Source organism: Camelus dromedarius, chromosome 9, assembly GCF_036321535.1.
Source record: "Camelus dromedarius isolate mCamDro1 chromosome 9, mCamDro1.pat, whole genome shotgun sequence".
Classification (NCBI taxonomy): Eukaryota; Metazoa; Chordata; class Mammalia; order Artiodactyla; family Camelidae; genus Camelus; species Camelus dromedarius.
In genome coordinates, this window is record NC_087444.1 from 63,009,150 (window position 1) to 63,036,142 (window position 26,993).

The 26,993-nt window shown below is 43.5% G+C and overlaps 1 protein-coding gene across 3 annotated transcripts; it reads right to left on the bottom strand.

The window, feature by feature from the left end:
- Positions 1-94: 94 nt before the first annotated feature.
- Positions 95-25,327, bottom strand: SLC7A9 (solute carrier family 7 member 9). 3 transcript variants are annotated; one of them, XM_010989102.3, is made up of 13 exons: positions 25,249-25,327; positions 24,524-24,634; positions 22,367-22,514; positions 21,833-22,075; positions 21,242-21,367; positions 20,906-21,005; positions 20,109-20,153; positions 19,487-19,610; positions 18,577-18,680; positions 10,264-10,360; positions 9,124-9,273; positions 2,176-2,350; positions 95-393 (listed from the first exon to the last, which is right to left on the bottom strand). In XM_010989102.3, the coding sequence occupies exons 2-13, from the start codon at positions 24,608-24,610 to the stop codon at positions 329-331; spliced, it is 1,464 nt and encodes a 487-aa protein (XP_010987404.3). In that variant the 5' UTR covers positions 24,611-24,634; positions 25,249-25,327; the 3' UTR covers positions 95-328. The 3 variants fall into 3 exon arrangements, with proteins under 3 accessions (XP_010987404.3, XP_031314421.2, XP_031314424.2); XM_031458561.2 differs by lacking the exon at positions 95-393 and adding an exon at positions 1,057-1,245; XM_031458564.2 differs by lacking the exons at positions 95-393; positions 25,249-25,327 and adding exons at positions 1,057-1,245; positions 24,982-25,241.
- Between the last annotated feature and the right edge of the window lie 1,666 nt (positions 25,328-26,993).

Consider the following 26,993-nt stretch of genomic DNA (forward strand, 5'->3'; position numbering starts at 1 on the left):
TGTACTTTAGTATTTAAAGAATCTATTTCAATCAAAGCAAGTTTCACCAATTTTATAAAAAAATACATATATATATGTACACCTTACTGGTCACTGAGTTTAAAGAATACCCTTTATTGAAGTCGCTGTGATGTGCCCCTTGTTAAAGTCACCGCGTGGTAGTGGCCATTCTAATTCAGCCCTTCCCTGGCCGCCAGGTCCCAGCCTCGCCTGCTGACTTCAGCAGACACCCACCCAGAGAACTAAGGAGAGCTAAATCATACCACAGATACTGCTTATAAAAATAAATTAACCACAGCGTGGACTTGGCCACAGGAGGCTGAGCACGCTACTCTGGAGCTTCCTCCGGGGGGACGACTTCCATCAGCATCTGGAGGTGCATGGTGAGGGGCCCTGGAGCGGAAAAGTGCAGTGAGAAGACCGCCCCCGACGGCTGGCTTTGCCGCTCTCATCCTTCCTCCTTGGCCGAGTGTCTCTGCCAACGGCCCACACTCAGGGGACCCTGCTGGGCAGAGGGAGGCAGAGCATCCCTGGGAGCCACGGTGGTTCTTGGGAGAGACGTTATTTCCCATTAAAGCATTAGGAACCTACTAATTATTTTTATTGCCACCAAACCATTTGCTCCAAAGGAAAACAATGGATGACTTGATTATATGCGTGTCTTTAACTACCACTGACCAGGGTTGGGTATTTAATCTGAAGTCACTAAACCTGTTTTGTTTAAAATGCACATTGTTCATTCTTTTAACATCCTGAATTCCAACTTCTTACCAGTTCTTGTAGGGAACAGCTTGCCTAAATATTCTAAAGAAGACGTGTTTTGGAACTTTAGGTTGTAAGTAATCCGGGCTAGAGTGTCTGTCAGTGTGATCAAATCCAAATTCATTGTCAGACGCATGGGGAAAAGTGGCAGCTTTTCTAATAGTAATACATTTTCTTTCCTTTCTACAGTCGCGTCCCTGCAAGCCCTCCCTCAGTTTAGGGCTTAAAGAGGTTGTGGGTAGGGGGGGCTAGTTCAAGAAAGGAGAAAAGTCCTTGGGAAATAATAAAGCCATATTTTGGTTTTGGTTTCACTTTGTTAATCAGCAGGAAACAGATTCGTTCTTGTTTGTAACACCACTGTCAGGTGAGGGGTGGTACCAGATTGCACAGGTGAGGACACGGAGGAGGGAGCTGGCTCAGTCGCGGGGCCCAGCTTCTCCACCTTGCAGTTGGGTTTCGCTCTTTGGTGCCTTGTATGCCCCTCTGAGGTGCATGTAAAAAAAAACAAAACCCCCCAAACCAAAAAATGCCCGACAGAGGCTTGCCTAAAGGGACGCCTGTACTTCCCTGTTCAGACAAGCCGAAGGAGAAAGGATGAGGCAGATTTTTGAATCACATTTACTCAGTAGTAAGTGGCTGTTGGACAGCCCAGTTCCTGCCTCCGGGGAACTCAAAGTTAAGGTAGGGAGACCAGGCAAGGCCGTGGGTCATTGTGGGCCTGGGGAGGGGCGCGGGAGCCTGGCAGGCCTTGAGAGCAAGCGCCCTGCAGTCGGCTGTGCCGTGGGGGGGGACACGCTGTGACTATGACACACACTTGGGGACTTCTGAGCCTCTGCTGTACTTTGCCATCCCTGCTTGCTTTTTCAGAATGGAAAGTGGCTAACGTAACTAAACTTTTACACTTTTGTCCTAAAATAGTTGAGGGACCAGCACTGCTGAGCAAAAGGCAAGAGCTGCAGCCTTGTTGGAAGGCTCAGGCCCTTGTGCCAGCTCTGTGTTTGGGTGTCTCTGGGATGCTGCTGGGCCCCTCAGACGACGCCTGTGTATCAGGCAAAGGCAGGCGGTGCTCTGGAGATGGGATGGACACTGACACGAATGTGTATTATCACTACTGAACTGTACACTTAAAGATGGTTACGATGGTTATGTGTAAATTACATTTAAAGAAAGTAGAAAAATGGTGCTTTCTCTTCCTATTTGTTACTGGGATTGACGGGAACAAAAAAAGAGGCCACAGTGGACCCAGAGGTATCACACTGAGGGGAATGGGTCACAGGTCCTCCCAAAGAGGAAGTGAAATTTGTTAGCTGCGTGAGCTCCTGTGATAAGCCGGCCCTGGAGGGGTCAGGACAGGTGAGGCTGCGGGGGGCTGGGCCTGACTTGCTGCAAAGCCATCCCTCCGCCCATACTTACTTGAGATCTTCTGAGCCCATCGAAACTTATAGTGGACGAAAAGGAAGTAAAACAGAAGGCCACTGAGTATGAATAACACACAGTAGAGATACTCCCATGCAGGCTGGGTGATGATTGGAGCCAAAACCAAAAACACGGATAAGAGAGTCACCAAGATGGGGATGAAAATGGGCACCTGCAGGCAAAAACAACATGGTGTCATGATTTGGCCACATGCATTTGTTGTCTTTTTGTAAATTTTCATTCAGAACAAAACACCGATACAGAAAGAAGAATATAATGAACGCCGTGTGCCCCCTCCTCCAGTCTCAGTCATTTGTAAGTAAAATTACCACTTAGTTCATCTATTTTTTTCTTTTCTCTAGAATATTTTTTTTTAAATGCCATCCTGTCATTTTATGTGTAAAAGTCAGTTTGCACCTCTAACAGATGAGGACTTTCTGTTTATAACATGTTTGTTCCCTCTTCTCTTTATCTTGCCGTTAATTTGTTGTATGAATTGGACGGTTTACCTATACAAGGTCTTCATTCTAGCTTTGCCTGACAACTTGCTTCTCTGTCCCCCCTGCTTCCTGTCAGCTGGTGGTTAGATCGGAGGCAGGAGTACTTTGTAGCTGGAGCAGTGCACTTCCTCTTGTAACACGTCATGAGGCGTGTGAGGTCTGATCGTCACCTGAACCTCTAAACTCAATCATGGTTTCAGGGGAGGAATCCAATGCCACCAGATCTGGATTCCCCCATTCCTCTAGGGAGTTGTTCCCTTTTGGTAGGAAATGGTTTTTATAATCCATAATCCACGGGATTGGAGTACTCAGTGTTCTTTTTGCAAGGACAGAGATAGTTTTTTTTTTTAAGAAGGGAAAAACATTCATCAATTTTATACTGATAGTTCTGACTTAAATGTGAGGTTGTGCTTCCTTCCTTTTCTTTATTTAGACTTACGTTTTTTTTCCTTATGCTTCTGAAAATCTCCATGGCTTCAACATAATTATTTTCTTTATCTTACAATGTACCTATAATGAACTTGAAAATAACCATACCGATACTGCTACTATCAGCAATAGTGTCAAGTTCAAGGTTTTTTTGCAGTTCTTTTTAAACCACAGAGTATAAGCCACTAGGGAGATCCATCCAAATCCCCACACTTTAATATCAGTTGTAGTAATTATGTTCCCTGTGTGGTTATGTCACGTACTTGTCATAAACTAAGGTTTCTTTATCTCCACTTGTTTTCAGTTTTTAGAGATTTGATTTTTCCATTTTATATTTAATTTTTTAAAATACTGTTATTTAACTTTTTTCTTGATTTTTGCTTTCATTCTTCCCTTCTTTTTGAGAATAAACACACCTCTGTGCACAAATGTGCATAGAACTGTTCATCTCCCTCTCCCTCATACAAAAGGTAGCAAATGCATAAAAGTTTTGCATCAGTTTTGTTTCTTTCCATTAATATATTCCAGAGACAACGTCATAGTTCTATATAAAGTTACTCAGCCATTTTTTTTTTTTTTTACTGCTGCATACCACTCTACTTTGTGGTTGTGCCACAATTTATCCAACTCATCTCCCATTAATTGACGTTTGGGTTGTGTTGAGCTATTACAATCAATGCTGCAATAAATAACTTTGTATATTTTATATTTTGGTCCATTTCACTTTGGGCTAGATTGCCTCAAATGGGGTGTGGCTGGGTCAAAAGATAAATGCATGTCTAGTTTTGCTGGGTGCCCCAGGTGTACCTCCATAGGGCCATCCCATTTGTAATCCTCTAGCGGTATGTGAGAAGGCTGTTTCCCCAGAGCATCACCCGGGGAGTGTGGCCAAACTGGGATTTCTGCCCATCTGATAGGCAAGAAATGATACCTAATTCGAATTTTGATATGCACTGTCTTGTTAGGAACAAAAGCGAGTTTGCTGGGGTTCATTTGTTTCATGTTGAAGTGTCAGTGCATTTTTCCTTTGAACTGTCTTTTTTTAATATCTTTTGTCCATTTATATTTATTGTCCATTTCAAATGTTAGTAACTTCCATCTCAATTTTTAGGAACTCTTTAAATTAGGGATCTTGGTCCTTTTTTGTGATATTACTGCACATATTTTCCCCATTATATTATATTCATGTGTTTTCAACTTTTTTTTAATGCATAAATTTTTACTTGACTGGGGTTATGGTTGCCCCCTTTTTTATTACTTCTGGATTTTAAGTCATAGGAAGGGTCTTCCCCATTCTTGGATTACTAAGTAATTTATGTTCATGCATCAACACCATACTTAAATTTTAGAACCTTTAGATTTTAATATTTTTCTCATTATTTAGTTTTTTTTTTTACTGGCTATTCTTATTAGTTTCTTCAGTATGAACTTTATAATCAATTCATCTAACTCCAGAAAAAAAATTAGATGGTGTTTTTTATTGCAATCACATTAAATGTCTAAATTAAGGAATAGTGACACTTGTGATGTTGAGTCTGCCTGTCCAAAAACATGTACAGATTTCCATCTGTTCAAGTTACCTTTTCTGTCTTTGAAGAGAGTTTTACTTTTCCACTGAGAGTCTAGGGGGGAGGGTATAGCTCAAGTGGTACAGTGCATGCTTAGCATGCGTGAGGTCCTGGCTTCAATCCCCCCAGTACCCCCACTAAAAAAAATAATAATAATAAATAAACAGACCTAGTGAGCTCCACTGAGAGGTCTAACCTCTTGTTAAGTTTATGGCTAGGGGTCTTTTTAATTTTTTGTTTTTGGGATCAGGTGTTCTCTTTCACTGTCTTTTCACTGGATTTCATTTTATAAATAGGCTATCGATTTCAGTGTGTTAATTTCACATCATTACTTCATTATAGATTTTTTTTCTTTGATCCTTTCGGGTTTTCCAGATGTACAATTCTATTTTCTTTGAAAGGAGAAGGCTTGAGAGATTTTTGAACGTCTTTTCTAACCTTCATGCTCCACATTGCTTTCTCCTGTCTAACTGCCTTGCTACTATCTTCAGGACAGTGTTAAATAGAAATAGAAGGAAGGTATTCTTGTCTTCATCTTAGTACAGATCTCTCTAGTGTTACCTTATCAATTTAATTGCTTTTTGCTGTAGGGTATGTGTGTGTGTGTGTGTGTGTGATCATGCCAAGGAAATTGTTATAAATTCCTACTTGTATCCTCACCAGTAATGTATCTTGAATTTTATCTGGTTGTCTTTGGAATCTGTGGGAGGTAATTATAGGGGTTTTCACCATAGGTCTAGTAATATGATGAATTATATCCACCATGAATTAAATTCATAATTAATGAATTTCTAATCTTTAGCCATCCTTACATACACTTCACTTAATCATTATATGTTTTTGATGTAATTGGATTCTATTTGTTAAATAATTTTATTGAAGATTTTTATATTAATATTCAAAAGTGAGATTGCTCTTTTTTCTCTTTTCCCTTTTTTTGTGCTATCTTTGTGAAGTTTGGTATCAGTGTTATAGTCCATAAAAATAACTTGAAAAAATCAGTAAAACAACCTGTAACTAACCTAAAAACAAAGAAAGTACAAACACACAAATAAGAAACAAAAATGGGAAATAATCTCCAGTACAAAGTTTTTTAAAATCATAAACTATTTTATACAACTCTATACAAATAAATGCAAACCCCTAGATGAAATGGACAGTTTTCTACAAAAATATAGTTTACTAAAACTAGCCCCAGCAGAATCAGAACTCATGGAGAAATTCTAAAAATCAGATAATCCAATTAAGGACCTTAAGTTCTTTCTTTATGTTTATTAATTCCTTCTACATTCTTTTGGTTTTCTTTGTTCTTTCTCTGGCCTTTTGAGTTGCCTGTTTACTTGTTTTCATTTTTATTGATATAAGTGTTTAATGTAGTGGAATTTCTTTAAAGCACCGATCATAGATTATGTCTTGTTTTATTGTTATTTTTAGGAATTTATGTACTTTCATTTCCTGTTTCCTTTTGGATTGAGAAGTTTAATTTTTAAAATTTCCTGTTTTATTGCATTATAGAGAATGTGATCTATATTATTTCTAATTTTTTATCAAGGTTTTCCTTTGTGGCATCAAAGATTGTCAATTTCAGGCATGTCCCATATGCACTTGAAAAAGTGTGTTTGATATTTTGGGGATTCAGAGTTTGATACGAATCTCTAAGATGTACCTTGTTACATATATTTTTCTAGATTTTCTGTCACTTTTACTAGTGATGTGCCTCGATCTGTCTTGGACTGAGAGAGGTGTTTTAAAATCTCCTATTAGTGTGCATGTCTGTTTCTCCTTGTATTTCCTATCGTTTCTGCTTCGTAAAAATGATTACTATGTGGTTTGGTGAATAGGTTTTCATAACTGTTAACTCTTTATTGTGAATTTTAGCCTTTAGCATTACTAGATGGTCTTTGTCTTGTGCTGGGGCCTGAGTGCTTGTCTGATAAGGTCACAACCCCTATTTTCTGTGTATTTTCATTTGCTTGGCATTTCTTTGCCTATCCTTTTATTTTGAATTCACAGCTTTGTAAACATGCCTGAAAAAAATATTTAATGGCTGATTTAAACCCATTTAAACTGCATAAGCCAATTTACTTATATAACTGGTAAGTCTGGTCTCTGTAGTTTTATATTTCCATATATAGGCATCTTTTACTTACTGTCAGTTTTCTGCCCTTAAAGAATGACATTCTATGGGAAGACTTTGGCCAGGGGCTACTTCCTTTATTTTAAGTGGGAAAATTTACATATCAAATGAAACTCCAGATTTCCAACCAGTGTTTTCAAATATAACGAAAAGCTAATAAGTGTATATGTTATCTCCAACCTGTACTATACCTGGAAGTAAACTGCTTAAAAAATGATTTCCTTGTGATCAATTAGTATGATTTTTAGTAAATGGTTACCTTTAATGCAATAACATGTTTCCCAATATCTGAGACACACATGCCTCACACTTGTTAGTATGCCTACACGTGATCCTGACTTGGGTTGGATTTGGAATGCCATTTGAAACCTTTCTCACACATGTATTAAAAATAGTGTTGCATTTTGGGAATTCAAATATTCATTTTTTCCCCTATGTGATTATCAGCTAGAAATGAGAGTATTAAATGATTTGTAGATTCTATAAAGTTTCAGGATGTTAAAAACGAATAATCAAAAAACAGCAGTAATAAGAAAAAACCCTAATAAGCATTCTACCAAGAAAATATCACCCAGGAAAATATGCTGATTTGTCTTCCTATTGAAGTGTTTATATGCAGGTTCTTTTATGAACTGGCCTTTTGTGTGTATGTGTGTGTGCACTTACTTGTTTTGGATACGTTTTTTGGTATCTATAAATACTGGTTTTATCCTGAGAGTTACAGTAGATATAATACCCTGGGCTTCTCTTTTTCAGATTGTCCGTAATAAGCAGCAATGAAATTAGCTAGGAATTCTTCTCTTTCCCCCGCATCTGCCTTTAATGGATTCGTAAGACAGCTTCTCGGGCATATTTTCCTTGTCCGGCATACTCTCACCCGCCTTCTCTTCCATTTTCCTTGTATGACGTTGTCAGTCCTTAACGTTTATACCCTGTTTTGCTACCTTTATCTCTCATCATTCAGTCTTAGTCTTTTGACTGAATATATTCACCTTGCGCTGATGACTTTCTGGTTTCTGAAGTTCATTCTCTAGTGATTCCCTAGGACGGAAGTTCTCATACAATGATACATGCCCTTGAGTTCTTTCATTGGTAACTTTATTCTTCAGGGTCAGTTTGACTGGATATAAAATATTTAACTTACATTTTTTCCTTGAATATCTTAAGCATGTTACCCACTGCCTTGTGATGTGAAGTGTTGCTGATTATATTATTTTCTTTCCATTATAAGTGAACGGGGGTGGAGGAAGACAGGAAAGAGGAGATGGATACCCAAAGCATTTTTTTTAAGCTCCACAGTTTTATCAGAATATGTTTCTCTGTTGCCCATCCTGGCTCAGATTTCTCAGTTACACTGTATGCCTTTCAGTGTGTTGGTTCAAGTTCCCCCTCCCTTTGTGGTCCCCTCTCCTACCTCAGGAAATGTCTCTTGAGTCATAACTTTTAAGGATTCTGTTACTTTCATTTTTGTCTTCAGGGACTCCAATTATACACATGTTAATCTCTTTTTCTCAGTCTCAGTTATTTCCTCTCAAATCCTTTTAATTTCTGTCTGGGAAACTGTGTGCAGGTTTAAATATCTATGCTACGATCATCATGATTTTGCCTGCTGGATGCTTGACTGAGGTGGAGCCGCCTAATGCCAGCAGTCTGCTCCAGGTCTCAGCTGAGTTTGGGGACTTGGGGATAGTCGTGCCAGAAATACTTCTAACCAAATTTATGAAACAAAATTCTAAAGCTGAAGACATTATTTTTGTCCTAATTGCTGAAGCCCTCCACTTGCCTACCTTTTTCTTACATCTGTACTTGTCATTATCATAAGAATAAATAGCATGTTTTTAAAGCAAAAAAAGCCCCTAACGTCAACGAAACAAAATACATTCTTCTTCCTCACTGGTATATGGACCCACAGCAGCCACGGAGAGGGGTGGGAAGGACCCCAAACAGACTGCAGAGGTGGACTGTTAGTGGTTATGTGCACAGGAGTGGGCCTGGGCCAGAATCAGAGGTCCCCACCAGCCCACAGAAAGTGCGTGCATGAGAGATCTCAGAATGGGACATCTCGCTTCAGTTAGAGAGACAGGTCACAGGTATTCTTGATAACCTTAATAAATTAATAATGAGATGGCTGACTGGATCAAAAACTATAATATAAAGTGAACTGAAGGGCAAACTCCACTCTAAAATGTGATATTCAAGAGAAGAATCGGGTTGGGACTAGAAAACTTGCTCCTAGAATTTAAAAGTTACCTCTACCTAATTCATTGCAAGAACTCAAAGCCACCTGTGACCCCTGGGGCGCTAGACCTACCTTGATAGGCCTTTCCAGTTCTTTCCTTGTAAACCTCATCACAATCAGTCCAAAGATCGTCAGGCCATAAAACAGCCATGCAGCAAAACTGAAGTAATTGACTAATGAGTTTATGTCCCCAGGGATGATATAAATGGTTGTTATGATGCCCTAGAAGAAAGAAGGAATTCTTAGGTCATTAGTACCTGAAAACATTGTACTTACCACTTCACAAAAGACGGAAGAAGTAGTTTTTCCTGTGGCCAAACACCTTCGTGTGAAGGAAACCTCCAATGTGTCCCATTATATTTGGGGTTGACCCAGACTTTGGCTGTGACAGGTGTTCTCTTTGAGGCGGGATGGAAAGGGCTTGGGAAATCTGTGGCTCTTTGAAGTTGCGGTTTTAAGCAGGGGAGAAACAAAATGTGTACGTCTACTGCACCAGCTTCCTAATTATGAATTTTCCTTCCAGAGAGTTTTCATCACAGGAAAGGGCCTTGCTCTATAAAACCTGGGCTGTCTCGGTCTGGTCTTGACTGCATTATCTGCATGGCTCCGGACTTGTAATTCCAAGAGCCTTATAATTCTGGGTCTGTTTTACTGATCTTCAAAGGGAGAAGGTTGACAGAGACTAAGGGGCTTTCCTCTGGGGATGGGAGGAAGAGTCTGGCCCTGAGGACGGTCCATAGGTGCCCAAGGCACAATCAAGGGTCATGGCCCACAAAAAAACCCAATCAGAAGGTGTCAAAGGGCCTTTACTTCACAAGGATCCCACAGACTTCTGAATTAGTGGACCATAATGAGACGCTGTTGTCAGTAGCCACCTTGAAAAATGCCTTCTCCTCCTTCCCCATAAGCTAGTGGGTTCTTGTATGGTCTGTTACCACAGATCAAGAACATACAAATGTGCATGAAGGACATGTAGAGGGTATAAGCTTGGAAGATTCAGTGAGTTTCATGGATAAATTCAGAACAAGGAGCAAAAGTTGTAAGTTATTTGAATTGTCTTGAACTTTTTAATGTACCTGTTTATATACCTGAGGACTAGGGGGACCTGGGTCATTTGAAAATCACTGGGCTTAGTGATCAGGTTTATTCCATCATCCAAACTGAGGAACCTCTGCCTTAAGGGGGTGTTTTCATGGCAGAATTCATACTTACATAAAAGATGATGGCCGGGGCTGGAGTGAGGTGCTTGACGCTAACGTAAGAGAGGACTTTAAGCATGTGGCCTTCCCGGCTTGCAACGTAAACAAGTCTGAAAAGGCAGGAATAAGGAAGTTAGTCGATGTGAGTGCAGGCTGCAGTACCATCACCCAGCAAGTGTGTCCTGAGCGTTGCTGCTGAGGCCACAGAGAAAGGGACTGAGTTGTGACCCTGCTGTCATCAGGTAGGAGTCCAGCCTCCTGAGGTGACTGAGTTTTACAGAAGTAAGTGAGATGGTTAAATGCATCTTAGAGGAATGCAGCCTGTTGCAGTGGGGTCACCTGAGGGGACTGGGGAGGCAATTTCAAAGAGGAGATACCTGATCTGTGTCCTGAAAGTTATGCAAAAAGCAAATGTAAAAACTAGTCCAGGGTCTATGGACCCCAGTGCTTACCTCACCACCTCCCCTAAGAACTTCTGATTATTCAGGAATCTGAAAGGCTATATTTAAAATATTAAAGAAAAAGGGAAGGGGAGTTAAACAGAATTCCTAAAAAACAAAAAGTTACTATAATTAAAATTTTAATTAAGAACAGATAAATTAGATACAAATGAAAAGAAAGCTAGATCTGGGTATGACACATAGAGAAATGGAAAGTGTAGAGAGGAAATTAAGAGAAGAAACAGAGGAAGACGTTCAAATACATTGAATGGCGTAAGACAAGTTCAAAGAAGAGCAGAGAGACTTCACAGAACTGAAAAACCCTGAGCCTTCAAACTGAATCCAGTTCTAGATGAATAAAAACATGCCCAGATATAAACATTATAGTGGAAAGTAAAAAACAAAACAAAACTTTAAGATACCAAATTTAAAACATTAACTGCAAAATTAGGACTAATCAGAATGAGAATTAACATTTTCAAAGTGATGGAAGGAAATTGGTTTTCAGATTAGAATTCTGCATAGCTAAACTATCATTCAAAACTACTGGCAAAATACATTTTTAGATAATAACTACAGACATTTACTGTTCTTTAGTCCTCATGGAAAACTATTAAAAAGTGTACTCCAAGAAAAAAGGACTCAGACAAAAGTTGGAATTCAGAAGGAGTTGACTGAAGAAGCAATGCTAAGGAAAGACCAATAAAACAAGTTGGTATGTATATAAGTATTGGATTTTTAAATTTCTGTCATGACAGACTTTTTTTTTTTTTAGGAGAATTGGTTTGGTTTGCAAACAAGAAGTAGCTGATATACAAGATGATATGAAGGGGAGAGTCCTCAAGAGATGGAAGAGAACTGAGACAGTTATAGACTGTATTAGGTATTCATGTTAAAATTTAAAGGTAACTGCTAAAAGAATAGAAATATAACTTCCACCCACATCAGCAGAAGAAAAACAGGGATAAAGGCAATTTGATGGTTAATAAATCAGGGTAAGATTTTTTTAAGCCAACATAACACAAAGGAATATGTTAGAAATTAATCTAGCTGTAGCAGTAATCACATCAGTTGTGATCAGATTCCACTTGCCCAGCTAGAGACTTTCAGGTCTGGTTTATTGGAAGAGACACAAGCCAAAGCCCATGACACTGAGAAGTAGATGATAAAAGGGAAGGGACATGTAACCAAGAGCAGCAGTCTAAAAGACGGCAATATCAATATCAGAATACAATTTACAGCAAAAAGAAGGAGAGTTCCTACTGAAAAAGGGGACAGTCTACAAGAAGATATACATAACAGGAGCCCTTGTGATTATACAGTAGAGGTGGAAAATCAACCTTTATCAAAGCTAATAGGAAGGTTAAAAGACGAACGTAGTACAAACATTTGTATCAGCACAGAATAAATCAAAGAGGAAATTTTAAAAATACCTGGAGACAAATGAAACTGAAAACACAATGATCCAAAATCTATGGGATGCAGCAAAAGCAGTTCTAAGAAGTTCATAGTGATACAAGCTTACCTCAGGAAACAAGAAAAATCTCAAAACAACTGAAACTTACACCTAAAGGAACTAGAAAAAAAAAAAAAACCAAAATTAGTAAGAAGGAAAGAACTGAAAGATCAGAGCAAAATTAAGTGAAACAGAGACTAAAAAAAGAAAAAAGAAATAGAAAAGACAATGAAACTGAGAGCTGATTCTTTGAAAAGATAAAATCAATAAACCTTTAGCCAGACTCATCAAGAAAAAGGGAGGACCCAAATCAATACCATCAGAATTGAAAAAAGAAAAGTTACAACCAACACCACAGAAATACAAAGGATTATAAAAGATTATTATGAATAATTTTATGCCATTAAAATGGACAATCTAGTAGAAATATACACTCTCCCAAGACAGAACCAGGAAGAAATAGAAAATATGAACAGACTAATTACCAATAATGAAATTGAATCAGTAATTTTAAAAACTCCCAACAAACAAAAGTCCAGGACCAGATGGCTTCACAGGTGAATTCTACCAAACATTTAGAGAAGAATTAACACTTATCCTTAAACTGTTCCATAAAATTGCAGAGGAATGCTTCTGAACTCATTCTGTGAAGCCAGCATTACCCTGATACCAAAACCAGACAAAGGTAGCATCCACACAAAAAATTACAGGTCAATTTCATTAATGAACATAAATACAAAAATTCTCAACAAAATATTAGCAAACTGAATCCAACAACACATTCCATGATCAAGAGGAATTCATCTCAGGGATGCAGGGATGGTTCAATATCCACAAATCAGTATAATTCATCACATTAACAAATTGAAGAATCAAAGCTATACGATCATCTCAGTAGATGCAGAAAAATCTTCTGACAAAATGCAATATTCATTTATGATTAAAAAAAAATCTACAGAAAATGGGTATCAACATAATAAAGGCCATATATGACAAACCCACAGCTAACATCATACTCAGCGGTGAAAAGCTGAAAACATTTTCTCTAAGATCAAGAACAAGACAAGGATGCCCACTCTCACCACTTTAATTCAACATAGTATTGGAAGTCTTAGCCACAGACATCAGACAAGAAAAAGAAATGAGGAATCCAAATTGGAAAAGAAGAAGTAAAACTGTCACTTTTTGCAGATGTGATATACACGGAAAATCCTAAATACCCTACAACAAAACTACTAAAGCTCATCAATGAATTCAGTAAAGTTGCAGGATACAAAATTAATACACAAAAATTTGTTGCATTTCTATACACCAACAATGAGCTGTCAGAAAGAGAAATTAAGGAAACAATAGCACTTATAATTGCATCAAAAAGAATAAGATTCCTAGGAATAAAATTACCTAAGGAGATAAAAGACCTGTACTTAGAAAACTGTAAGACACTGATGAAATAAATTGAAGATGCCACAAATAGATGGAAAGATATACCATGTTCATGGATTGGAAGAACTAACATTGTTAGAATGACCATACTACTCAAGGCAATCTACAGATTCAGTGCAATTCCTATCAAAATACCAATAGCATTTTTCATAGGATTAGAACAAATAATTTTAAAATTTGTATGGAAACACAAAAGACCCTGAATACCAAAACAATCTTGAGAAAGAAGAACAAAGCTGGAGATACCTATGCTCCCTGACTTCAGACTATACTAAAGCTACAGTAATCAAAGCAGCATGGCACTGGCACAGAAACAGACACATAGATCAATGGAACAGAAAAGAGAGCCCAGAAATAAACTCACATACTTATGGTCAATTAATCTACAACAAAGGAGGTGAGAATATAAAACAGAGAAAAGACAGTCTCTTCAATAAGTGGTGATGGGAAGACTGTAAAAGAATGAAATTAGAACATTTTCTCACATCATATATAAAAATAAACTCACAGTAGATTAAAGTCCTAAATGTATGACCAGAGACTATAAAAATCCTAGAAGAAGACATAGGCAGAACACTCTTTGACATAAAATTGTAGCAATATGCTTTTGGATTTGTTTCCTAAGGCAAAAGAAACAAAAGCAAAAATAAACAAATGGGACCTAATTAAACTTGCAAGCTTTTGCACAGCAAAGGAAACCACTGACAAAACAAAAAGACAACCCACTGAATGGGAGAAAATATTTGCAAATGGTATGACCAATAAGGGGTTAATATCCAAAATATATAAACAGCTCATACAATTCAACATCAGAAAAACAACCTGATTAAAAAATGGGTGGCATTTTTTTTCTAAAGAAGATGTACAGATGGCCAACAGGCACATGGAAAGATGCTCAACATTGCTAATCATCAGAGAAATGCAAATCAAAATTACAGTGAGATATCACCTCATAGCTGTCAGAATGGCTAGCATCAAAAAGACCACAAATAACAAATGTTGGCAAGGATGTGGAGAAAAGGGAACCCTTATACACTGTTAGTGGGAATGTAAATTGGTGCAGCCACTGTGGAAAACAGTATGGCAGTTCCTCAAAAAACTAAAAATAGAACTACCATACGATTCAGCAATTCCACTCCTGGGTATATATCTGAAAAAAAAATAGTAATTCAAAAAGATACATGCATCCCAATGTTCATAGCAGAATTATATACAATAGCCAAGATATAGAAGCAATCTAAGTGTCCATCAACAGATGAATAGTAAAGAAGGTGTGGTATAGATATACAAAGGAATACTACTCAGCCATAAAAAAGAATAAAAGTTTGCTATTTGAAACAATGTGGATATACCTGGAAGGTACTATGCTTAGTGAAATAAATCATACAGAGAAAGACAAATACTGTACATTTTTACTTATATGACAAATCTAAGAAACAAACTAGTGAATATAACAAAAAAGAAACAGACTCACAAATTAAGAGAACAAACTGCTGGTTATCAGTGGGGAGAAGGAAGGGGGAAAGGGTAAGGAAGGGCTAGGGGGTTAAGAGGTACAAACTACTATGTATAATATAAACTTCAAGGATATATTGTACAACATAGAGGATATACCCAATATTTTATTATAACTATAAGTGGACTGTAATCTTTAAAAATTATGAATCACAACATTGTATACCTCAAACTTATATAATATTGTAAATCAACTATACCTAAATAAATTTTTTAAAAAATGGAGCTCTTGAAATACAGAAGGCAAAACTTGACAAATCCACTGTAAGCATAAAATTTGAACTGTCAAGGTAGAAGCTTAAAGATAACATAAAAATCTATAAGAAGTTAATAGAATACATGTTATTTTCAAGACCATGGGAAACATTTATACAAATGGCAGTAAGTCACGAGGGAAGTCTTAAAACTTCTGAAGTAATATGGTAAAGGTCACATGCTCTGAGGACAATACAGTGACATTAGGAGCCATGAATACAAAGGCCAAAAGGCCAGTTTTTTAAAACTACATATTTGAACTTTGAAAAGACATAAGCCTGGTATTAAGTCAATTCCCAGAACAAGTCAGTGCAACTGGGAGGAAAGGAGTTGCTACACGGAGGGGATACTTAGACCCAAGATGATGCTGTGAATTCACTGTTTCAGCTCCATCAGTCTAACCAATATATAAATTCCAGGCACTCAAAATGCAAGCAGGACTTCTGGAACTTGACAAAATTACTGTAAGTGAGTCCTACCAGGTTTTACATTGCTCAAACTGTGAAACATGTCGTAAGTATGGTAATAGCACAGGAAAGGACCTATCAGTGAAACCAAGTGGACCAATCAGATTGGAATGATAATGATGGCATTTCAGACCAGTAGGGGAAAGGGTGGACTATTCTATAAATAATATTAGGACAACAGGTGAAGGTTTGGGAGGAAAAAAGTGAGATTTATGCCTCACATCAAGATGATTTCCAGATTGATCAAAGAGCTAAAGTAAAATGCTAGAAGAAAACATAGGTGGGTATTATTGAAAGTAGAGAGGAAAGTTTGTCTATGTGAGACAGAAAACTCAGAAACCAGTAAGTAAAAATCTTAGATTTGACCTCATCAAAATGATATCCAACATAATTCAATATAGTTCAAGCCACTGGCCAACCCCCAAGCTGAACAGGTATATTATACAAAATTAACTCAAAAATGGATCATATAAGTAAATGTAAGAGCTAAACCTAATTAACTTCTAGGATAAAACAGAAGAGAACATCTTTGTAACCTTGCATTGGGCAAAGGTTCTTAGATATGGCAATGAAAGCATGACACATGAAAAATAAAACTGAGAAACAGGACTTTGTCAAAGTTAAAAACACTGGAGTTCAAAACACCATTAAGAAAATGAGAAGATGAGCCATAGATTAGGAGATATTATGTGCAAATCAGATACCTGATAAAGGACTTGCATCCAGAATATATGATGAATGTGTACAACTCAGTAATAGGATAACAAGAAGCCCACTTTTTAAAATGAACAACAGACTTGAATAGCTGTTTTACCAGAATATATGTGAATGGCTAATAAGCACACGAAAAGATACTCAGTATCATCAGTCATTAGGGACATGTGAATTAAAACCACAATGACATACCCAGTAGAATGACTTTATGAGGCTGACGCACTGCCTGCTGCGGTAAGAAGGCACTAAAGTAGAATGACTTTAATCAAAAAGATAATACCAAGTGTCGGTGAGGAATTGGAGAAACTGGAACTCTCATGCATCGCTTATAGAAATTAAAATGGAGTAACCACTTAGAAAGCAGGTAAGCTGTTCTCTAAAAGTTAGTAACAAAGTTACTATATGACCCAGCAATTCTATTCTTTGGAATCTACCTGAGAGAAATGAAGACATATGTCCACACAAAGACATACACAGGAATGCTCACAGCAGCATTATTCACAGTAGCCCAAACTAGAAACAATCCAAATGGCCATTGGCTGGTCAATGAGAAAATGAAGCGTCCATCTACAAAATGGAATGCTATCCAGCAATTAAAATGAATGAACTGATACCCCCTATGACATCGATGAACCTCAAAAATAATACACTAAGTGAAAGAAGCCAGAGGTAAATGACATATTACATCATTCCATTTAGATGAAATGTCTAGAAAAAGCAAAGCCATAGACATAGAAGCAGATCAGTGGTTGCCTAGAACTGGAGGTGGGAGGAGAGATTAATAAAAGCAGGTGTGAGGGAAATTTTTGGAGTGATGGAAATGTTCTAGAATTGGATTGTGGTGTTTGCACAGCTTTATAAATTTACGAAAATCACTAAATTGCAGAATTACAAAGTGAGTTTTATGGTATTTATATCTCAATAGGGTTGTTTAAATTGTGTTTCTAGATACCTGCAACAAACTATCAGAAACTGAAAAGTTTTTACATTTTTTGAACATACCATTTATAATAGCATGAAAAAGTATGAAATATTTCAGGGTATATCTGACAAACTATGTGCAAGAACTGTATACTGAAAATTGCTACTAAAAAAAGCACTTTAAAAAAATTAAAGAAAATCTAAATAAACGGGGAGATAGACCACACCCATAGATTGGAAGAATTGATACTTTCAAGATGCTGGTCCTCTCCGAGTTGATCTATAGATTCAATGCGCTTCTGATCAAAATCCCAGAAGGCTTTTTTTTGGTAGAAATCGACAAGCTGATTCTAAAATTCAGATAGAAATGCAAAGAACCTAGAATAGCTGAAACACTTTTAAAGAAGTGAGAGGACTAGCACTAAGGGATGATTTTGTCGTATATATTTCATTTTTCAAGTGTAAACATTTGGCAGTTTCACTCTCAGAACTCTATCTACTCAGAACACTGGACAGGTGGGCAAAGACCAGTTCACAAGTGTTCGCTGCCGCAGTGCTTATGAAAACCACCCGCACTCAGCCCATGAGTGGAGGTGATGTGAAATTATGCTACATCATGAAGTGGAATCCAACACAGTTGCTGCCTCCAGACCGGTAGGGGCCAGAGGCTTGGCCGGGGCTGGCAAACTGTGCCTGTCTACGTAAGTAAAGTTCCAGTGGAACATGACCATGGCTGGTTTCCTTTCATGCTGCAAAGACAGAGCTGTGTGGTTGTGACAGACTTACATGGCCTGCAAGCCTCAAATCTGTCCTATCTGCCCTTTAAGGAGAGTTTGCCAATGCCTGATCTAGACTGTGTGTGTATCAACATGAGAAGATGTTCAAGGAAGCTCATTAGGTGAAGATTCCCATAGGCAAACCTCTCTCTCCCTCCCAGCACCCCCGCCCCCACCCCCGGTCCCCCGTCGGTCACTGAGCCCCGCCTTGCCCCGGGACCCCACCAGGCCCAGCGCCCGTGCCAGTCCGTGCAGGCTTTCTGGTCCCTGTGGGTGCTGAGGACTTAGTCTGGCGAAGCCCCGAGGACCTCGTAGCCGTGGGTGGGTGCCGGGCCCTACCTGCCCGAAGTAAAGCAGGTCCCATTAGCAGCTCCGATGGTCGAAATTGCCACGAAGAGTGGAACGACCCAGGAAGCGGGGTACAGGACGCGGTCACCAAACGTCTGCGAGAGAAGCCGGTGAGTCATGAGACTGAGCGCGCCCCAGGATCCATGGACCCTGCAAGCAGCTACGCCCCTGACCCCCCGATGGCCCGGGCCCCAGGGATGGGCTCCAAGACGCTGCCTCCAGAGCGAGAGGAAAGGTGGAGAGCCAGCTGGGGATATGATGGCCTTGCTCCTATGCCAATACTGACGGTGATGGAAACCTCTTCTCCACCGCCCCCTGTCGTACCTCACTGGGGTGCTACATCCCCTGACACCCCTGCCTCTCCCTCACCTGGAATGACCTGGTCTCCCTCCCACCTGAGCCGCCTGTTCTCCCTTCAGTGACCTCATCACCAAGACTGCATCTCTCCACGCTCCCCATCTTAGTCAACTGCCTGTTTCTAGTTTCATTTCCAGGCCTCCTGTAGCGCGTGGACCGCACCCACCTTTCCCACTGTCCCTCACACCCATCCTTCTGTCCTCGCTTCCCTCCTCACCTGGCTTAAATTCCACAATCTGTTATTATAACTCCGTCCTTCAGCGACTCCCTTGCGCTTTCTCTCGCTCATACTTGTCCGTCAAAGCCCCAAGCCTGCTAAGTCCAGCCCTCCTGTAAGTGCATTCCACCCCTGCCTGGGGCCGGGCAGGCTGGGAAAGCAGCACCTGCCACCTATTGGTGGCCTGGATCTCTGTGCTGGTCTCTGGTGTTGCTCTAACCTGTTCACACTCCCCATTTCCTAGACGATTATCTCCCTCCCCCGCTTCCATGAGGTTCCTTCATGGTGAGCGTGGATCCCTGGCCTGTCCCCGACCCTGGGACTCACCACGGCCACAGCCTGGGACTGCAGGAGCTCGGTGGCTGTCATCACAGTGAAGTAGGAGACGTTCATGAGGATGTAGCACCCTGTCACCAGCAGGATCCCAATGATGATGGCCAGGGGCAGGTTTCTGGGAGGGGCGGGGACCCAGGTGCTCAGAGGCAGACCAGAGCATCCCATGAGAGACTCACAAGTTGGTCTTCGTCTCGATCTTTCTCCCACCTGCCCCGGCCAGCCCTCCCCCTGCCCCCTGTGGTGGGCTCACAGCTGGGTCACAGCTGCCCTCCCTGAGGCCCACCCAGAAGCAGGGAATTTGTGGAACAGCAGAGCCACCTGCGGGGACATGTGACATTTTCAAATGAGAAAGAACTCTCCCTTTTTAGACTCCAGAGCAGTAAAATTGACTTGTCTATAAAGCAAGATAATCTAAAGTTAGAGTTCTTCCTTCCTCTCAGCAACCATCCCACTATCCAAAACCGAGCTCCCGTGAGTGCAAATGAGCTTGTAAGAACCCATCCGTGTGGAAGGCGGGGGTGGAGTGCCGGGAGGACGCAGTTCCACTTTTTGCTTGGGAGAGAGAAATACGCTCGCCTGTCCACTGCCTTCTGGCTGGACTCAGCTTTCCTACCTGAAAGGGTTTTTAAGTTCTTCTGTTATATAGTTGAGTTGATTCCTAGAGAAAGAAAAGTAACATGAGTAACATAACTTGGAATTTCTTTGCGAAGATTATGAAAGACAAAATAATAAAGGTTGGCCTCATTACGCTTCATAGAGAAAATTCCCCTGTAGGAATTCCAGGGTAATTTCTTTTGGAGGAAGCCCTGGGGATGGTGGGATGACTAAACTGCACATCGTCAGCTGGTAAGTCTTTGCCCTCCGGGGGAATCATGTGAATTTTCAACAATTACTGGGAGTAATTTGAGTGCTTTGAAAAAAAGCGGAAGATTCTTTGTCTGAAAAGAGAATGAACCTGCAAATGCCTTGCATGAGGGAAAGACTAGCGTCCTGGATGGCCACTAGACGTAAGTAGAATTTCATCGACCACACTAGTATTTGCAAGGTTGAAATAGAAGTGCCACTGAATATTCTTGCCTTGTCCAGTGCCTGGCAGCCCTCACTGCCTCCAGTCCGGCTGAGCCTGTCTGTGTCTGGTGATGCTTCCAGCACAGGGCCCCACCACTGCGGGCCCACAGACCCCTGTGCCCAGGGCTGGTGCCACATGCGTGACTGGGAAAGGGGCAGGTACCCCGGTGTCTCTGGGGTCCGAGGCGAGCAGAAGGGTGAGGGGTGGGGTGCTTGACAAAAGGGAGATATTAGGGTCCCGCAAAAACCCCAAAAGGAGATGGCATTGCTTTTCACACGTTTTCAGTAAGATAGCTTCAAGAAACCCACAACCAGGCATGTGCCGTCTTAAGAGTGCCTTACCATCCATCATACGCCCAGAGTCCATTATAAAATGCCAGACTGATGGCTCCCACAGACAGTTTTGGGCCCTCAAAAGAATTTTCAAAATTCCTTGTATTTCCTGTAATTAAGCCAGACAGTGAATAGTGGGTGTCAGCCGACCAGACTGGGACTTGGCATCATCTCCAGGTAAAAGAAGGGGGTGGCTTATGACCTCAGGTTATTAAACAGACTCTGAAAAGTTGGGAAACTGAGGTTGCTTCTGTTGAATTCCTGCCTTACAGGTATACTTAGGAGCAAGACCTCCAGACGGTCTGTGCTGTGTGGAGCCCACCCAGCCCTCCAGCCAAAGGTCACCTTGGGCCAGGAGGACAAGTCCACTGATGATGATGATGGCCACGATCACCAGCTTAGCTGCTGTGAACACGTTCTGGACGTAGCTCCCCAGCCGCACGCTCAGCGCGTTCACTATGGTGATGAGCACTGGGAGGAAGAGGCAGAAGTGGGCAATGTTCTGGGTCTATGGGCTTAGCATCTTCCTCCTTTCTAAAGGCCCAGGAAGGAGTCTCCTTTCCACTCCCAGGCTCCCCTGCGTCCTCCTCCATTCACCACCACACCCATCAAATGCACCTTGGAAATCCAGCCGGGGCTGCCTCCCTCCAAGAACAGTGGAGAAACAGCCAGGCCCCAGCCAAGTGCTGCCTTGTGGGACAGCCTGCAGTCACTGCCACCCTCCACCCCTGACAGCTCTGATGGCCCTGCAGCACAGGGGTGGGATAGCAAAGGGCACCAGGCTTTGGGCCAAGACCAGTCCCGGCCCTGCTCCTCACCAGCACATCCAGGCCCACTCGGCCTCTTTCTGCATATGCAGGAGCCCAAGCCAGTCTCCCCACATCATCTGTGCCAGGACTTTTCTGACCCTGCCCAGGGTTTCACACGGGTACTCACAGATGGCAGCAGCAGCCAGGCATTTAACGACAATTTGAGGAGGGCTGCAGCCTGAGTAGAAGGGTGCAGAAACGTACTCAGAGAAGCTCAGACAGATGATGGCAAAGGACGAGGGCTTTGTGACGAACAGGCTGGTCCAGGAAAAGAGATAGGCAGGAATGGGGCCAAAGGCCTCCATCAGGTAAGGGTACTCGCCCCCCGACTTGGTGATCATTGTGCCAAGCTCCGCGAAGCACAGAGCCCCTGGAACACAGAGAGGAGCGGGGACCCCGGGCCCCTCGTGAGGCTTCGCCCTGACTGAGGGAACCCCGCTCCCCACGTGGGAACCCCGCTCCCCACGTGGGAACTGTGCTCCCGGGGCCCACCACCGTGTCTCTTGTCCTGAGCTGTGACCATTGGACGTTTCTGCGAAGCCCAATTTACGGCTATTTGCTCACAAGCGTTGAAGGGGATCCCAGCAGCAGCAGAGAGAGGTCTGATAGCCTGTCCCACGCTCAACAGGGGGTGTTCGCCAGGGAGGGGGGCCTTCGTTACCCAGTGTCGCAAGAATCCCACAAGCCGCCCATACGATGAGACTGGGCCCCACAGCCTCCGTGTTGCTGAGCACAGATTTGGGGGAAATGAAGATCCCGGAGCCGATGATGGTGCCCACGATGATGCAGATGCCACTGAACAGGCCCAGCTTGGATGTGGAGAAGGGGAGAGGAGAGTTAGTGCTGCCGCCCGGATGGGGCTCAGACGCCCAGACGCAGCCGTCTTTCTCCCACCCTCCCTCCTGCCCTCGATGTGGCCGGGCCGGCCCCAAGTGGAGGAAAGCCCCAGGGCGACGCTCTTGGGGCTTTACTTGTATGGATTAAGTCGATTAATCCTCATGAGGCCGGTCTGCCATTACCATACCCATTTTACAGGGGGAAACAGAGGAACAGAAAGGTTACATTACTCCCCAGGATTCACAGCCAGTGCGGGGTACACCTGGCTCAGGTTCCATGCGCCAACCCTTACGGCCCTCGACAAAGGGGACCAGATGGTAAAGGCGTCAATCACCAACGAGAAGGGCCCCCGGGACAAGCCTCTTAGTTGGGCAGGGCCGAATGGGGCTTCTCCTCCAAAACTAAGAGTGAAGTCAGGGCTTTGGGGGCCTGGCCTGAGGCATCATAGGGGAGCGGGGCTGTAGGTGGTGAGCAACGAGGCCTCAGGGACAGAAACCCTCGGGGGCTGTGAACTTTCTCGGATGTCATTTTGCAGAGTATGAACATGCTACCAACAAGACATACACGTATGACCCATTCCTATGCAGATCCAGAGCGGGCAAAGCTAACCGCAGGGACAGCACTCAGGGCGGGGGGCCCACCTGCAAAGGGGCAAGAGGGAACTTTCTGGGGTGATCCATTTGTCAAGCTCATCAGTCTGAACACTGAAGATCTCACTTCACTGCTTGTAAATTATACATGAATCAAGAAATAACACTGTTAAGGAAGGAAATGTCTGATGCAGGCCCCTACTTACAACATTAGCCCTGGGAAGCCTGATTTCTGGAGCCCGAGGTGAAACGTGTATGTGCTTGTCTGTCTGGCTAGAGGCTGCACCCGGGGTTAGAGCCCAGAGGATGTGGAAGACCCCAGCTGTAACTTGCCACCAAGGGACACACACAGTCAGAGGAGGGGTCCTAGGGAGCAGTGTCGACTTCCATTCCTCTGGGCCATCTCCGCTTCCCTCCTCTATCGGCCAGGTTGGCTCACCAACGCCTCAGGCTCTCCAGAATCCTTCCTTGCTGAGGTCTGCATTCGGCCTGAAGCTGCCCAGCTGAGTTTAGGGCATGCTGGGGGTTAGCTCAGCTGGGCTGTTTTCATGGCCAAAAGGAGGGTATTGCTGCCCATCAGCCGACTCCTAGGGACCCAGGATCCCAGGCCAACACACAGTCAAGCCATGTCGTTCCCCTGGTTAAGCCCCTAGTCCCTCCCCCATCTCCTCTGTTGCCAGGCATGGGAGCTCCCGGAGGCTCTGCCCAGAGCCCAGCCCACAGGTCCTGCCCTCGACACCATCCTGACCTTGCTCTGGGGCCCTCGCTCCTCATCCTGTGAGCCTGAAGCTTGTCCTTCCACTCCCATCGCCTGCTGCTCCCATCCCCCTGGGACTATCACTGCACAGCGTGGAACTCAGAGCTCCATCCCACCTGCACTGCCCTGCTCCCCCCACACCCCCCTCCTTGCAGGCCCAGCTCCATCTGCCACACACTCAGGCCCCTCCAGGCCGCAGGCACCTCCAAGTCCCACCCTTCCTATAGCCCAGCCCAGAGGGATCACCTATGTCACACCCATGTCAGAGTTGCCACCCCAGCTAGACTCACTAAGAAGGAATGGCAGTTTCTCTTGGGGGAAGGTATTCAACCATGAGGAACAGATATTTGGTGAAGGTGCCATAGAGGGGACTCAGACATCAGAAGTCCCCTCTGACCATCCGAGAACAGGCTATTGGTCTGGGCAAACGCCAGCCCCTTGAGTGCTTACCCAGCACACAGAAGCACACATGTATTAACTTCATGAGAACATGCTGAGTTCATGGGCAAGAGGGAAAGAGGTAGGTGCAAAGAATTGTTCCATCAGGGATGGGGGTGGGAGAATAGTTCAAGCCCCCACCACCGTCCCGCCACCGCTGGACCTGGGAAGGGCCTGGCCCCGGGGACCGCCTTACCTCCTTTTGGAGGTTTGTGGTCTTGGGTTCGTTGCTCTGGATCGACTTCTCCTCCTCTCTCCTCTTTCTCAGGTTGGCCTCCTCCATTTCCCCTCCTGCCAGTCCTGGAGGCTGCAAGGAGGGCACGGGCGTCCGCTCGGCAAGTGCTCCAGCAGAGGCACCTGTGGTTCAGCGGGCGCTGCCTTTGCGGACAGATGATTAGCTACTGTTTGGGGAACGTGCAGCTGTCAATTGCACTTTTGCTCAGTCTCAGCAAAATTTTGACAGCCGTTCAGGCCCTGGGCAGCTGGGCTTCTGAGCTCTTTTCCGACCTGCCCCGTGAGACCCTGGGCTCCCCCACCCCGCCCTCCCACACCCGCCCTCTGTCTCCTAAGCCTCAGCAATGACACACCTGAAAGTCATTCTACCTCTACTTTTTTTTTTTTTCCAAAAGTAAAAAGAACTACATTAAAACATACTGGGATATACTTAGTGGAATCAAGCCCGAGGCAGGAAGGTTTTTCTCAGAATTACTTCCCAGGCTGAAGTCACCTCGCACACAGTGGATTCATGATATAGATATTCTTTTCGTTGAGTGATGCAAAGAATGAACAGCATTGCTGAGGAAAACCAGTTCAAGGATGAACTAGGTAGCGGTCTTTTCCTGTGCCCTTCCTCCAAATCAAGTCCCGCTAGGGTCCCTGGCCGGGAGAGTGTCCAGCCTTCCCATCACCCAGAGGCCTTACCTCCTCTTTGACCTCGCAGAGCGCAGGGAGCTGCCCGGTGTGGCTGACCACCTGCCTCTGCACAGTCACGCCCTAGGAATGGCCATGTCTCATGCCCAGAAGAGAAGGAAGCCAGAAGGTACAGAGGTCAACGAAGGTAATTATTAAACACCTTTCTTTTAAAGCAATGAAGCTTGGATACACCACACAAAAAGGGGAGGGTCGGGCAAGCCAGTTTCTCTCCCAAATATTTTTGTTTTGTTCATTTGTGTTCAGATCAGTTTGTCTTTAAATTAACCAGATTCCTCCCACAATCAGCTGTCTCCTGGAAGGAGAAATCTCTCTCTTAAGACTGGGACCAGAGGAGATAAACTTTGAAACCTACTCTTTTATTATCTTAATAGGCTCTATTTACAACTCCTGGCAGGCAGCATAAACAGGAACCGCTGTGCATGGAAACTAACAACTAACTGCACGTGGAACTTGCAGGTCAGGGCGGACGTTTCGCTCTCCACTGAGCAATTTCCTCCAGGGTCCTTGGTCCGCCTTCCACCTGCTTCTGACCAAGTCTGAGGGATGATGAGTGAATCCTTCCCACTCACCATTGCCAGTGACTGGGTTTTGGCACCGCCTGGACCCAGAGAATTTGGCAGATGGAGACCCAGCAGTGAGGCCCGCACAGGGCCCTGCTCCGTCCACACCTGCAGCCCTGGCCACCCGCCCCTTTGACTTGCTGCTGTTGCTGCTCACGTGGCCTAGGCCTGTGCTGGTCGGACTGTAGAGTGAAAAGGGGCACAAACACCATCAGTTCCTTACTGTCACTTACCTGATGGGGCAACAGGCCCCAGAGGGGAGGAAGCCCCTCAGAGGGGGGTCTGGAGACCTCTCCTGTCAGAGGTGGAGCAGAGGGGCTGCAGTTGTGCTCAGATGTGAGGGTGGGGGCAGACCCACCCCTCCCCACCAAGGCCACCTCCTGGCTGCTCTAATCCTTAATCTCAGATCAAGGCCTGGGACAGAAAAGCCCACCCATCCTGAAGCACTGTTGCTTTATTGCCTGCCTTCTCCAGCAGTTTTGCACTGGGGTAGATTTAACAGCATCCCAGATATCCGGTTGAGACCGAAGGTCACCGGACAGAGCTGGTGAGTCACTGAGGGTCACTTTGGGAGCACGTTGGGGCAGGCAGACATGAGAGGAGCATAGATTTCTTGGGGTCATCTCTTACAGCCTTCTGGAGAATGTGGAGGACCTTTGCTGTCCCAGAGTCAGGGTCCTGATGTTGAAGTCTGTTACCTGACCCCTTAGTGGGGCCACGCCTCCTCATCAGGGCACCTGCTCCTCTCGCCCACTGGAGCCAGAACCCGAGCAAAGTGCTCACTCGTGGGCTGTCTCTCCGGAGTGTGGAGGCCAGAGGCCAGGGCAGGACACAGCACCCCAGACAGGACCTGTGCACAGGCTTGTCTGAGTCACCCCTAAGGTATTTGTCAACACTGCAACACTCAGAGGTAGTGCCAGGCCCATCTGAACTTGCAGGGCCCTACAAAATGCTCCCTGGGTCAAGGTCGCCCCAGTGGCTGATGTTCTAATGGAAATCCCTGAGGACAGCAGGGTGGGGCAGTGTGTGGTGGTGAGGGGGAAGGCCCTGCTGAGCCCACACCAGCCACACAGCCTCAGGGTTACTCAGGCTTTCTCCAAGGATCTGTAAAATGGGCCAGTACTGGCACACCCCCTTCACGGAACTCTGAGGGCTACAGAAGGTGATGCATTG

Bases quoted from the DNA above. Each gene is read 5' to 3' on its own strand.
- SLC7A9 (XM_031458561.2), bottom strand. From the start codon at position 24,610: ATGGAGGAGGCCAACCTGAGAAAGAGGAGAGAGGAGGAGAAGTCGATC. The intron at 18,681-19,486 runs GTGAGTCCCAGG...CTTCTCTCGCAG, and splicing joins AGTCCCAGGCTGTGGCCGTG to ACGTTTGGTGACCGCGTCCT. The intron at 10,361-18,576 runs GTAGGGCCCGGC...CTGCCTTTTCAG, and splicing joins ACCTGCTTTACTTCGGGCAG to ACTTGTTTACGTTGCAAGCC.